Raw genomic sequence first — 12,344 nt, forward strand, 5'->3', positions numbered from 1 at the left:
TAGGGAAAGGAGCATGCTTTTTATTTAAAGTAGCTGCCTATTTCCTCTTCATGATGTAGAAAATCATGGATATCGGTAACTGAGCAAGAACCGTTTGCCAGTTCATAAGTGGATCTTGGAAGAAAATCAGTGGGTTGTTTTTCTTTTAGACAGACAAAATCAAACTTATGCACAATCCTGATTTTAAGACCCTTTACTATACGGCTGATCTAATACCAAAGTCTTCACTGTGTAGCTGTGGTGAAAAGGATACTTAAAACGAATTTTTCTTGTGTGTCAGAGGACATGGCTTTTGTCTTCATACTTCCATACGTCAAAAGGCTAGATGTCTTCAGTTTCCTGAACCTGAATTATTTCTTAGGTTCATTGTATACGAGATAAGGACCTCATGTAGGATTTGTATCAGGTAGGAAATATCAGAGAAGAATGTATGTTAGGACTTCAGAGAAGTAAGACTTGGGTTAGGCTTTTGCCTTGGGAAAGGGACTTCAGCTTTTGTTAGAGACCCACAGCCCTGAACTCTTAGGAAATAGCTTAGCTATTGGTTTAAAACTAGAGATGAAGATTGTGCGGTAGAGTGGTAGGTAGAGCCACTGCTTCAACAGCATATTGCTCAGATTCAGTTTCTTCCATTGCCAGAGGGGGGGAAGGGCCAGTATTTTCTTTGTCTAAAGGCCTTCCAAAAGCCTTTGAGCCTTGGTGATTACTGGCATTTACCAGGTGATTGGTATTTTTTTTTTTAAATATTTTTGTTACTCTTTTCTTTTTCCCAGAGATGGGAAGACTACTGAAAGAAGGGATTCCTAGGTTTCCATTCTTGATCTGACGAATATATACTGTTTTAGAGAATAATCTCTGGAACATGCGTGAGAACTAAGGCCTTCATTTCAAGGAGGTTTTGGGAATTGCAGTAGACATGGTCTTGCAGATCTTGAAAGTTTCATCTAATAATCTTATGTGGGGTAAACATTTGCACCAGAAGGAAATTAAATTGTTTTCTTGGGTGGGGTGGATCCAGTTGTGGTCTTCCAACTATGTAATGGGGGGGGGGTGTAGAGAAGGTAGAACTATGCTTTTCCCAGAGATGTGTAATGAAAGACTAAGAGGCAAAGGACGCAATTTGCCTTTATGGGAGTTCTGTATTCATTATGAATGTGGTCAAACATGAATTGGTTGCTCAGAGGCTATGGAATCTTCATCCTTGGAGGTGTTCAAAACTTGACAAGGAACTGAACAGCCTGAGCCATCTGTGGTGTTGGATATCATATTGATTGAACTTTGAACAGGGGTTTGGACTAGATAACCTCTAGAGGTCTCTTCCAGCATTAATTGCTCTATGATTCTGTAACTTGTGTATTCTGACTTGACTTAAGTGTTATCTAGGAGCTTCTGTCAAGATCGACTTGTATCTAGCCTAGTGTGCTTAAAATAAGAGATGGAAACACCAGGTTAGACCTATGATATAGGCTTTGCCTTCCACTGGATTTTTGCAGGTCGCTTTGGCCGAGTCCCATTTTTAGGTGCTCAAGTTTGTTTGCTGATCTGGCCTGAGATGTTAAAAGAGGGACAGAACTAGATGTGAGTACCAGGGTACTGTTTTTCCTGTGCAACTGTTTTCTTTTTGTAACCATTGATTTTGGAGGAAACACGTAGTATTTTGTTTGTTGTGTTGTGTTTTGTTGGGGGGGGGTTGTTGGTTGTTTTTTTTTTTTTTTAAAGCTGCTTTGCTAAGCAAGTGAAGGTTGGTATAATACCACAAATTTCATTAAAATATCTCTGATTTAGTTAACTAATTTGTACATAACTGAGTTTACTGCTAGACATAGTTGTGTGTTTCAGCACTGTAGATGTGAAGTTCAAATTACATTTGTGCATAACACTTGATAGGAATATACTGTACTCACCTGTATGCCATGTCATTTGCTTGTTATTTTTTGTAACTTCCTGGTGTTTCTAAAATGCTAACAGTTTTTACTGTTAAAAATGAAATTTTTAACAGAACAGGTGTTCATACATTTTAATTTTTTGTGCCTTACTATCACTGATAATTTTGAAAACCTGAGTTTCAATGAGTCTGTGAAATCACTGTTTCTTTCTTCCACACTCAGTGAAATGACTTGACTTTGTCAGCTCGTCTTCAAACCAGTTGCTGCCTTATATAGTCTACCTAATATACACAGCAATAGAAAGATTTCTTCCATGTGTTTTGTCTTTTCTAGGACCAGCCATAAGTTGATGCCTAAACTTACTGTTTTCTTACTGACTGCAAGTCAATCGTTGCAAGATTTGTAATATTAAATAGGATGTTTAGAATATCTATAATATAATCTTGACTAGTATCATCTTTCTTTTCAGTTTCTCACTCCTGTGCTGTAGGAAGTGAAGCTACTTATGAAATAGGTAAAGCTAAGATGTGGAATGTGCTTTTGGTGTTTTTTAAACAGTTTTTTATTTTAGATATATAAAACACAACACTCAGTATTGAGCTCACAGGGTTTTGCAATTAGATAGGGTTTGATCTTTTTCCTTACTTAGTCATATGATTTCTTCCACACTTGTGATTTTTAAGAACATCCTTAATTCAATTAAAGGAATCTCATATAAGGTCTGCAGTGTTGGAGGACTTCTGTGATTTTGGCAGCATTTCAGTCGTGTATTACATTTTACTGGTAAGAATGTTTTTGTGTGCTTTTAAAATAGCTTTATATTGTGTGTAACTTGTGAATGAATGGTCATCAGCTATTAAAATCCTTTCATGAATCTACTTTACTAACGTTAGTTGAACTGTTAAACTATGTGGGACTTGTTCAGCTCTTAAGTGCAAACATCAGTGGCCGAGAGCACTGAGAGGGCTTGTTTGTGGTAGGGTGTAGCACTGCCTTGCTTTGCTTTTATGATACATTTGACACTGATTCTTTTTTGGTTTAGATTTGGGTGTGTGTGTGTTTTGTTTTTTTTCAAAGCAAAATCAGATCTTTCAAGAGAAAGGGTTGTGAAAAACATTTTGGCTGTGTATCTCACTAAGTAATGAATACCTCGTTTCTGTTGCTGTGTGTTGTTTCCACTGATTTGCGGTGTTGCAAATATTATTTTCAGATACAGAAAGGAAAATAATGACACAAATAATTGTGAGCAGAATGTAACTTACTACTTTCACTTGCAAATTACATAGTGTGAAGCTTACAATGCGTAACATAAAGTTGTATAGTCATTTTATCTTCATCTTTGCTATGCCAGGCAATATAATTAGAGGCCAGTGGATGGTGACTGCAGAGATAAAGAAAAAAAGATAGTATTTGTGGTTTCTTGTGCATGAAATTCTTTAGATAATGTAAAATTGAACTGATTGGGTAGGTGGGTGAAGTTTAGCATGGATTGTTGTTTGAATGGGCTTAATGACTTTTCAAGTTGCTAAAAGTACAGGAAGTATTTTAAGAAGGGTAGATATGGATTTGAAGTCATTCTGTAACTTATTTTTTTGTATTAGATGTGCCATTATCTGTGAAATGGGTACTTATGGTTTTGCTTTATAAAATGCAGTTTGAGGACTGTTTGTGTTTATATGGAATAAAATCAAATTGGCAACAACCTTTGAGCATGTTTTCTTAATTTGGTTTTACTGTAGATCCTGCAGCTGAGGATGTGTACCTTGTACATGGAATGTTCATTTTGGAGAGCATAAAAGGCTCAGGACACTTTCTTTGGTGTCACACAATTCCTTTTTTTTAATGACTAACTAAGACAATTTACTAAGTACAAGAGTTATTTTATAACATCAGACTTCTCGATAGCAGAAGATTGGTACATAGAAGCAATTAACTGTTATGCATGTGTAGAGTTCCCTAATAAATGAGAAATGATCAAAAATCATGGTAGCCAAACTAGACGAGGTAGTTGCACAGTGCTAGCATTCATACTGTCCATGCAAAACCTCAATTTTTAGCTGAATGTTTAAGAAAACATCTTCTCTAGCAAATATTTCTAAACCTGGACTCTCATTGGTGTTTTAGTCCATGTCAGGACAGATAATTTTCTTTTAAAGAAAAAATGTATCAAGTTACATGATGTTCAGTCTCTTACAGAACCACATTGCTCCTTTTGCATAATGTTAGTAGCACCTGAATCAAAGGCTATTAAACTGGAATTAAGACAGACAGTAAAACTAAACTAAAAAGTAAACCAGATAAGGAGTTGCTGCAGTATTTTGGTAAGTTTGTCTAAATTTGTTTTTAAGTAAGAGTTGGGGAGATACACTTCAGAAGAGACATAACTGGTGAGCAAACTGTTAGGGTCTGTGGAATGTCGGAAATCCTTGGCACTTCATGAAGGTCACTGTAGCAGAAGTTTGGATTATCTAGAGGAAAGTGCTAAAGTTTACTTTAAAAAGGGAGGTGAGGTGCAGAATCTAACTGTAATCTCTTCCTCACTGCATTATACTATTCTTTTTCTCTCTCCTGTCAGAGTAAGCTGTGTATGCTGAAAATAAATTTACGTGAGGGGAATGGCAGAAGTAAGGAATTCTTAACCTCTTTTTTCTGACCTGGTAACAAACTCTTAAGGCAGAACTAGATTATCGTGACTGCAGGCTGGGTGGGTACTAGTGTGTCACAGACCTAGAGACTGACTGCTCAGGATCAGTCACGGCAGAACTCTCTCAAATTCTTTTTGGATGAAGGTTGCTATAATTTCCACATCCAGTCACTAAGGGTTTCATGGGGTAATCATCTTTAGCATGATCAGAGGTTGTGGTATCTGAGTTTCTGAAGTTCTCAGAAGAGGACTATGGGATCTATGGATTAAAGAATTCTCTGCTGACTTTGTAAAGTGCAGGGTAGTCTAGTACAGGAGAAGTCAGAAGTCCTCTAAAGCTTCAACATAGATTACTCACGTTTTACCTGCAAGCTTATTTTCTGCAGGTGGTTCTTTCTCATCTATTTTTGAAGTAGGTCTGCAGATACTGAAGAACTTCTAACTTTCTGTGGATTATTTTCTTACCTTAGCTCATACCTCTTGTAACTGGATACATTTTAAAATCAAGATCAATGCATCTTTGAACTTGAAATCACCTATAAACACATGAATGTCTTCTAGGGGTGGTAAAAATAGAAATGATGTTTTACAAAGGATTGAGTATAATTTATTAAGAGAATCCTATGAGAAGTTTTCTTGAATCGAGGTGTCACTTCTGCCATGCTTTACAAGAATACAGAAGTAGCACAGTACATGCAAAGCTAGTGAGACCAGTCAGTTCTTATTTGTGAAGTATTGGCTTTTCTTCATGGCACAATAAAACTGGGAAGAGAATAGGAGTCATATGGTTGTTATTTTTCCAGTGTGAATTAGTTTCTGCAGTGAACGACAAAATTAACAGGGCTGCAGAGGTGTGTGAACTACTCTGCCTTTATATGCAGAGCCTTTAATTTTGATGAAGTAGCTCTTTAAAAGACACAACACTTCGCCAAAAAAACCTGACCAAAAATGCAAAAAGAGGTCTGTAAGTTCATGCTTCATTTATGTCATTTATTAATATTTTTTTTCCCCCTTTAGAGTTGTTGACTTCAGAACACATGCATGCTTTATCACTTGTTTTATAAAGAAACGATACAGGAAAGGGAGATGACAGCTTATATGGAGTTGTGGTTTTATAAATAAGACTTTTCTTCTCTGTTTTCCAGATTCAATATTGCATAAACATGGGTGCATTTTTGGACAAACCAAAAACTGAAAAACATAATGCTCATGGTGCAGGGAATGGCTTGCGTTATGGCCTCAGCAGTATGCAGGGATGGAGAGTGGAAATGGAAGATGCTCACACAGCTGTTGTAGGTATTCCCCATGGCTTAGAGGACTGGTCCTTTTTTGCTGTCTATGATGGTCACGCAGGATCTCGTGTTGCAAATTATTGCTCCACGCACTTACTAGAACACATCACTAACAATGAAGACTTTAGGGCGACAGAAAAACCTGGATCTGCTCTTGAACCTTCAGTGGAAAATGTCAAGAGTGGAATCAGAACTGGCTTTTTGAAAATTGATGAGTATATGCGCAATTTCTCAGACCTCAGAAATGGGATGGACAGAAGTGGCTCAACAGCAGTGGGAGTTATGATTTCACCTGAGCATGTATACTTTATCAATTGTGGTGATTCACGTGCTGTTCTCTATAGGAATGGACAAGTCTGTTTTTCGACACAGGATCACAAACCTTGCAACCCAAGGGAGAAAGAGCGAATCCAGAATGCAGGAGGCAGTGTAATGATTCAGCGTGTTAATGGTTCATTGGCAGTTTCTCGAGCTCTGGGGGACTATGACTATAAATGTGTTGACGGTAAAGGCCCTACAGAACAACTTGTTTCTCCAGAGCCCGAGGTTTGTGAAATTTTAAGGGCAGAAGAAGATGAGTTTATCATCTTGGCTTGTGATGGAATCTGGGATGTAATGAGCAATGAAGAGCTCTGTGAATTTGTTAAGTCTAGACTTGAAGTATCAGATGACCTGGAAAAAGTGTGCAATTGGGTAGTGGACACTTGTTTACATAAGGTATGTAACTGTTTTCTCCAAGCAGCTGTTCTAAAATGATCTTCTGTTTAGATGGGTACAGTGTTAACAGCAGTTCCTGGCCTACTCTTCCCCTTCTCCCTCTTCCTTCCCTCAAACTTCTGTACTCATTTGACATCCTTGCTGAAGAATATACAGCCTCATCCTTTGTGCCTGGAGAGGTGATAGCAATTGCAAAAATAAAGGTTTATTATTTTCTCAAATAATGCTTGCATATAGTTCCAGCTCTAAACTTTGTTTCCAAATACCAAACTTTTAAAATGAATAAATACTGCGCCAGGTATTTTGTTTGGGTTCTTTTTTTTTCCTTTCAAGTCGGGCAGTGTTCATATCTTTTGCATAAAACCAGTGTTTGCACCATCTCCTTTTCAAGGTATGCTTTGTTTGTCATTTGAAGTGGTGTCCTCAGGTTGTTGGGGTAGCTTAGCTGGGGAAGCACTACTTTTACATCTTAGCTTGTTTGTACTCCTCAGATTTTTGTTTGGAGCAACTACAGGTTGGTCTACAAATGTTTCATAGGTATACCATTTCCAGTATTCCCTGAAAAGTCCAACTCCTGCTAGTGCAAATAGAGTTCCTTCGTTAGGCCACAGACCAAACGTGCAATTTTGAGGAAAATAGTGAAATTCAGAATTCTAACACTAAAGGGTAAGTAATTTTTTTCAGAAATAGGATTGCATTCCAGCATATACCTTACATTGTATGATTGGTTTCAATGCCATGGCTTCTCTGACCAAGCATTTGACCAGCCTTATTAAAAGATGGTCACTAGTACACTTTCAGTAAAACTGAGCCCTGACCTCATCTTTATAAAATAAAGTCTGATCATGGATCTCTGCAGTTTGTAACAATATTAGAATGTTGTCCTCTGTCTTCAGAATGTGAATTGTACCACATAATAGTAACTGGTGTCCCCATATGCTTGGTACAAAAGGGAACGTAGAGTAACTCCTGAGAGGAGGAATTTATTGTAATGTCAGGTTCCTACTTAATTTCTTCAGGAGAAGGAGTTTTTGTGATAGATAATAGGAACTATCTGGTAGGTTGAGTTCACACAGAAACAATATGCAATGACTAATGGCACTTAAATTTCTACACCCACCACCCCACACCCCCAAAAAAAAATATCTTTATTTCAAACCAGGCGTTGAAATTATGGTTCTGTTGGATTTCCTTCTAAGAGACTTAGACATTGTGTTTTTTACATTTGACCGTGGATTATAACTTTGAAAATTGAATATGAGCTGGAAAGTGGTATCAGAGTTTACTAGTGAAGAACTGGCATTAAAGTTAATACCTGAAGAAGCTGTTGGTTGATGTTTCTGAGCACATGGTAGTCTGTGAGGTCAGCTTGGCCATACTAAATAAATTCATATTTTGTACTTGTTTTCTTCAAGTTGCTAGGTATGACACGGCACGTTCGGATAAATAGATTTGTAATGAACATAATGCCTCACATGAATGCTCTCAAACTGGACTAAATTAACAACTGGAGCTAGCTAGTCTGGTAGTCTAGGATAAGTATTCTGCATTTCATTTTGCAACATGAGTTGTTTTTTAACTTGGCTTAAGGTAACATTAAACAACTGTCTGTCTAATTTCTGACCTGTTTCTTTGATGTTGTTTTAAAACAGTTGACATGTAAATGAGTCCCGTTAAATATTTTAAATGTTAAGGCTTAGAATATACAATAAAAATCAGTAAAATTAATCCTAGCAAGTAGTTTAGTTGGGAAACTGAGGTTCTTATTAATCAAAATACAGTTTTATCGCAAGGTTTCTTTTTTCCCAGTTACATCTTCACTACTGTATTTGGAACAAGTAATAAGGTGACTAGAATAGGAAACTGAAAAATAAGACTAAAGATTCTAACTCTTCTTTTTTCTTTGTCATATAGGGAAGTCGTGATAACATGAGTATTGTACTAGTTTGTTTTTCAAATGCTCCTAAGGTCTCAGATGAGGCGGTGAAAAAAGATGCTGAGTTGGATAAGTACTTGGAATCACGGGTTGAAGGTAGGAAATCAGTCTTGTTCATTAGAAATGCTACCATAACCTTTTTAAGCATGAAAACAAAAACCCTGAAAGCCATGATGCCACTGTATGTTGGGTCAAATTCAGGCCTGGTTACAACTGTGAATTTTTGTGTGCCAGGAAAAATGTGTTAAGCCATGCGGTCAGTTTAACCTGGTATTCCACAAGCATTTTCTTAATGTGAGCTTCAGGTTTTTGCTTCTATCTTTACAGGTCAAAATGCAACCACTGACCTTGCGGAATGTTATATCATCTAAGTAAATTGTGATCTTGTTCATGTCTTGCTTATAAAATATCATTAAAAGGGATACTTGTGATACTTGCTCCTTTTTTGTGAAAGTTTTTTTCACAAAAAGAATAAGTTGTATTGGGTTTTCATCAAGGGACAGCTTATTTAACTAGTTATCCAGGCTTTTTAAACTGCCTCTGTTTAACACAGCTGTGAGTTATTTTTCACACTGACAACTTTTTTTAAATGCATTTTTGCGAAAACTTAACACAATATGAATGATCAAAATACCTATGAATACAAGAGCCTTGAATCATCCCTTTGGATTCTGGATGCTTAACAAGTGTCTGTGTATGTGTGAATAAAAATCATATAATCATCTAGAGCTTTCGTGGAGGACTAAACTTAATTCTTAACCAGTTTCATTTAGTCACTGACTTTATAACTCTCTTTACTTATCCAAAAGGTTGAATGCAACTTCTTCCCTTAAGCAGAAACAGTGAAAGGAAAGTTAGCTTGAGTAAAAGTGAAAATACTTGCCCTTGTGTATATATTGCTTTTCTGCAGCATTCTTAATGTCAGAAAAACTGACATTTGAAGCAGGCGTTTAAACTGTTGCTTCTAATTCAAAATGTCACTGGTTAAGGCTGTTCTAAGGTCCAACGACAGCTATGTGTAGTGGCCTCTTGGTCTCTTCAGTCTCCTGAATTATTCTAGTGATCCAGGTATAGCTCAGTTTTGGTAGAACTGACTGAAGTTCAGGGCTGATATTCAAAGTTTGCCTTTTTCATAATATTGTTCTTAGGTTGGCACAGGTTTTTGTAGAAGCAACCCAGGCCTGAAAATAATTGAGTTCTTGGAACAGTTTGTCTTACTGTTACAAATGTTGCTAGCAAGTGAAGTAGCATCATTGGAGAGAAGCAGTCATCAGAGGTTTTGAAAGCCTTGTTATGATTCTTTAAACTCCTGTAATCTCATCAGAAGAGTACTGAAGAGTACTGAAGCACTGTCACCCACTTATGGTGATGCAGCTTATTAACCGATTTGTTGGTGCTATCAGTTATAGCAACAGTATTCAAGGAAGGAAAGGGTTTACTGAAGAGAAAGCTGGCTGAGTTAACTTGTACCTTTCTTAACTTCCTTCAGGCCTGAACCAGACTATTCTGATCACTAGATCCGAGTTTAACTGTGCTTCACAAAGAGGTGGTCCTTTTGTAGATGCGTGAGTTGTGTAGCCTTCTTCGATGTGTTTGTTCCAGCTGCTGAGACCAGTGGTTTAGCTTTATACTATAGTATTGCTGTACTGATAGTATTTTTCTGTGTTCATGTTGAAAAATGTAATATTGGCAGTCTACAGGACTATTCAGCAGAGTTCCATGAAAGTAATTTTAAATTTGGGTGCCAAGGTGTTTGGGACTTTGCAGGTCAGAACCGGCATGAAGCCACCATCTTGAAACTGTAACAAGATGTCAATGACCTAAACCACAGCTCTGACCACTTACTGCCTGAGGTTGGGCATTATTTAAGAAAGAAGGTGTGACTGACCAAATTTTCTCAAGATGGATCTAGAAAATTTCCAGGCACCCAAGCATGGTGTCTATAATCTCTTTTCTCATAATAATTGGCTTTCTCATAACCATTTGGTGAGAATTACTAATGTGGGACTCCAGCACTATCACATATGAGATAGATCTAACTTCTATTTTTCTTGTTAGTTTTGGTTTATTTGAATATTTGAGACACACATTGGCTTTTTAACATGCTGTAATGGCTACTGAAAGGACTGATTAGACGTGCTTTTATTAGAAAGTAGCTCATATCCAAATAAGTAGCATTAGGTATAAATGAGAAGTAATCTGTAGATTCAAGGAGATCGGGAATCTTCTGAGAGTGTACAACAGCAAAAATCCCACAGCTAACCATTCATAACTCTTCTTAACACTAACTTAGTGTAAAATGCAACAGTGATGTGGCAATGTACATGCTGCCACTGTAACCTGGTTGCTGTGGACAACTGTTAGTTTTGCCACTTTAGTATCAAATTTCCAAATTTACTTTAACGCTAGAAATGATACTTATTGTAGATATTTTATAATTTAATTTTTTATTTGTGTGAAACAGCTGTGAAAATCACTCATGTTCTTTGTCTAGATATCTTTTTTATTGCACTCTTACTTAAGCTAATGGGGTAGACTTAGAAATTTGTGTTTGCATCGGTGTCCCAGTAATCTAGATAGTTGATGTAATAAACATGAATTTAGAAATGTACATAGGTCCTTCAGGCCACGATACAAGTTCTCAAATGCACTGGTGGTGTAGGTGGTGTCTTTCCCCCTTGTTTAAATGGTATCTAAATTGAAATGGATTGCATATTTCTAGTTTCTGTTGAGATTAAAGAAAGCTAATGGTCACTTCAAATGCTAACTCTATGCACCTTTCTCAGAACTTGGCTTACTTCCCAGGCTTCCTAGATGACACTAGTTAAGATAAATACCTATTATCTTCCTATGTCTGAGTAGAGTACATGAGCTGTTAATAGGCTCTGGGAGAGAGCCAGAAGCAGTTACCTTTGCTGACAGCAGTCAGGTGTACACAGTGGTTACCGGATAGTATTCCCAGCTTCTTGATGGCTCCTCTCTCAATTAGCAAGTAAGTGAAAAATGTATGGAACTGCAGTGTATTTTATTGCTTTCATAAGTGAATGTTAGAAAGATTAATAGAGAAACTGTCGAATGATTTCTGATAAGTGACTGAGTTAACCGAGAAGGATTAGTTGCTAGTAACAATGCAGTGTTGTAGCATAATTGTGTTACGACTTTAATGTATCAAAATAACTTCTTAGCAGAAATGTATTTTAGCTATACTGTCATATTTGAAAAATACTACACACACCAAAAACAAGTGGAGAGTTTGTAGTCTGAACTGACGCAGAGCCATTCTGGATGTATCTTAACAATTAAGATTAAGTGCTCCAGAGAAATTAGCAGAGAAACGAGCTGCTTCAAAGCTTGGACTTCTGTTGCTGTTCAGCTCTTCCTGATTTATTTTTTTTTTCCTGCATGAGTTCCCTGTGTCATTGTGTTTTGCTAATTGGACAGCATGCAAGGCCTTTAAATGTCAAGTATTTAGCAAGGAATGAGAGTTAGCATATTTGAGGAAATTCTGTCAAGAAGTGGAAAAAAACAAAGGAAATAAACTTCAGAAAAACTTGAAACATTTACCTCTTTTCTAACAGTTTTTTGCTTTCATAATAAATTCTATTAAATTGTTATTTTGACACAACGTCCTTAATTAAAAAAAAAAAGTAGTTGTTGGACTGCAGTTTTTACCTTACATTTGTGCCTTGAGTTTTACTAGTTCAGAAATGATGCAGAGAAGCTTTAACAAAGTGTTTCAAACCACTAAACAGCATGGGGAGAATTGTTTGGAAAGGTGTTGGATTCCTTTAAAAAAGTAGTCCAATTTAAACCTTTAAGTAGTGAGCAGAAATACTTTTAACTTTAAGAAAAAAAAAAGGGGGGGGGGG

The 12,344-nt window shown here is 36.9% G+C and overlaps 1 protein-coding gene across 2 annotated transcripts in view; it reads left to right on the forward strand.

Moving 5' to 3' along the window:
• Positions 1–12,344, forward strand: part of PPM1B (protein phosphatase, Mg2+/Mn2+ dependent, 1B) — a 37,314-nt gene that overhangs the window by 5,261 nt on the left and 19,709 nt on the right. The window contains exons 1-3 of one of the 2 annotated variants that reach the window (XM_009880641.1): positions 2,595–2,669; positions 5,676–6,539; positions 8,454–8,571. In XM_009880641.1, coding sequence (XP_009878943.1) covers positions 5,694–6,539; positions 8,454–8,571 — 964 coding nt within the window. In that variant the 5' untranslated portion in view covers positions 2,595–2,669; positions 5,676–5,693. Of the gene's footprint in view, positions 1–2,594; positions 2,670–5,675; positions 6,540–8,453; positions 8,572–12,344 lie in introns of those variants that run through there. The other variant, XM_009880640.1, reaches the window with a different exon arrangement.

The sequence above is a fragment of the Charadrius vociferus genome, unplaced genomic scaffold, assembly GCF_000708025.1.
Source record: "Charadrius vociferus isolate BGI_N301 unplaced genomic scaffold, ASM70802v2 scaffold192, whole genome shotgun sequence".
Taxonomy (NCBI): Eukaryota; Metazoa; Chordata; class Aves; order Charadriiformes; family Charadriidae; genus Charadrius; species Charadrius vociferus.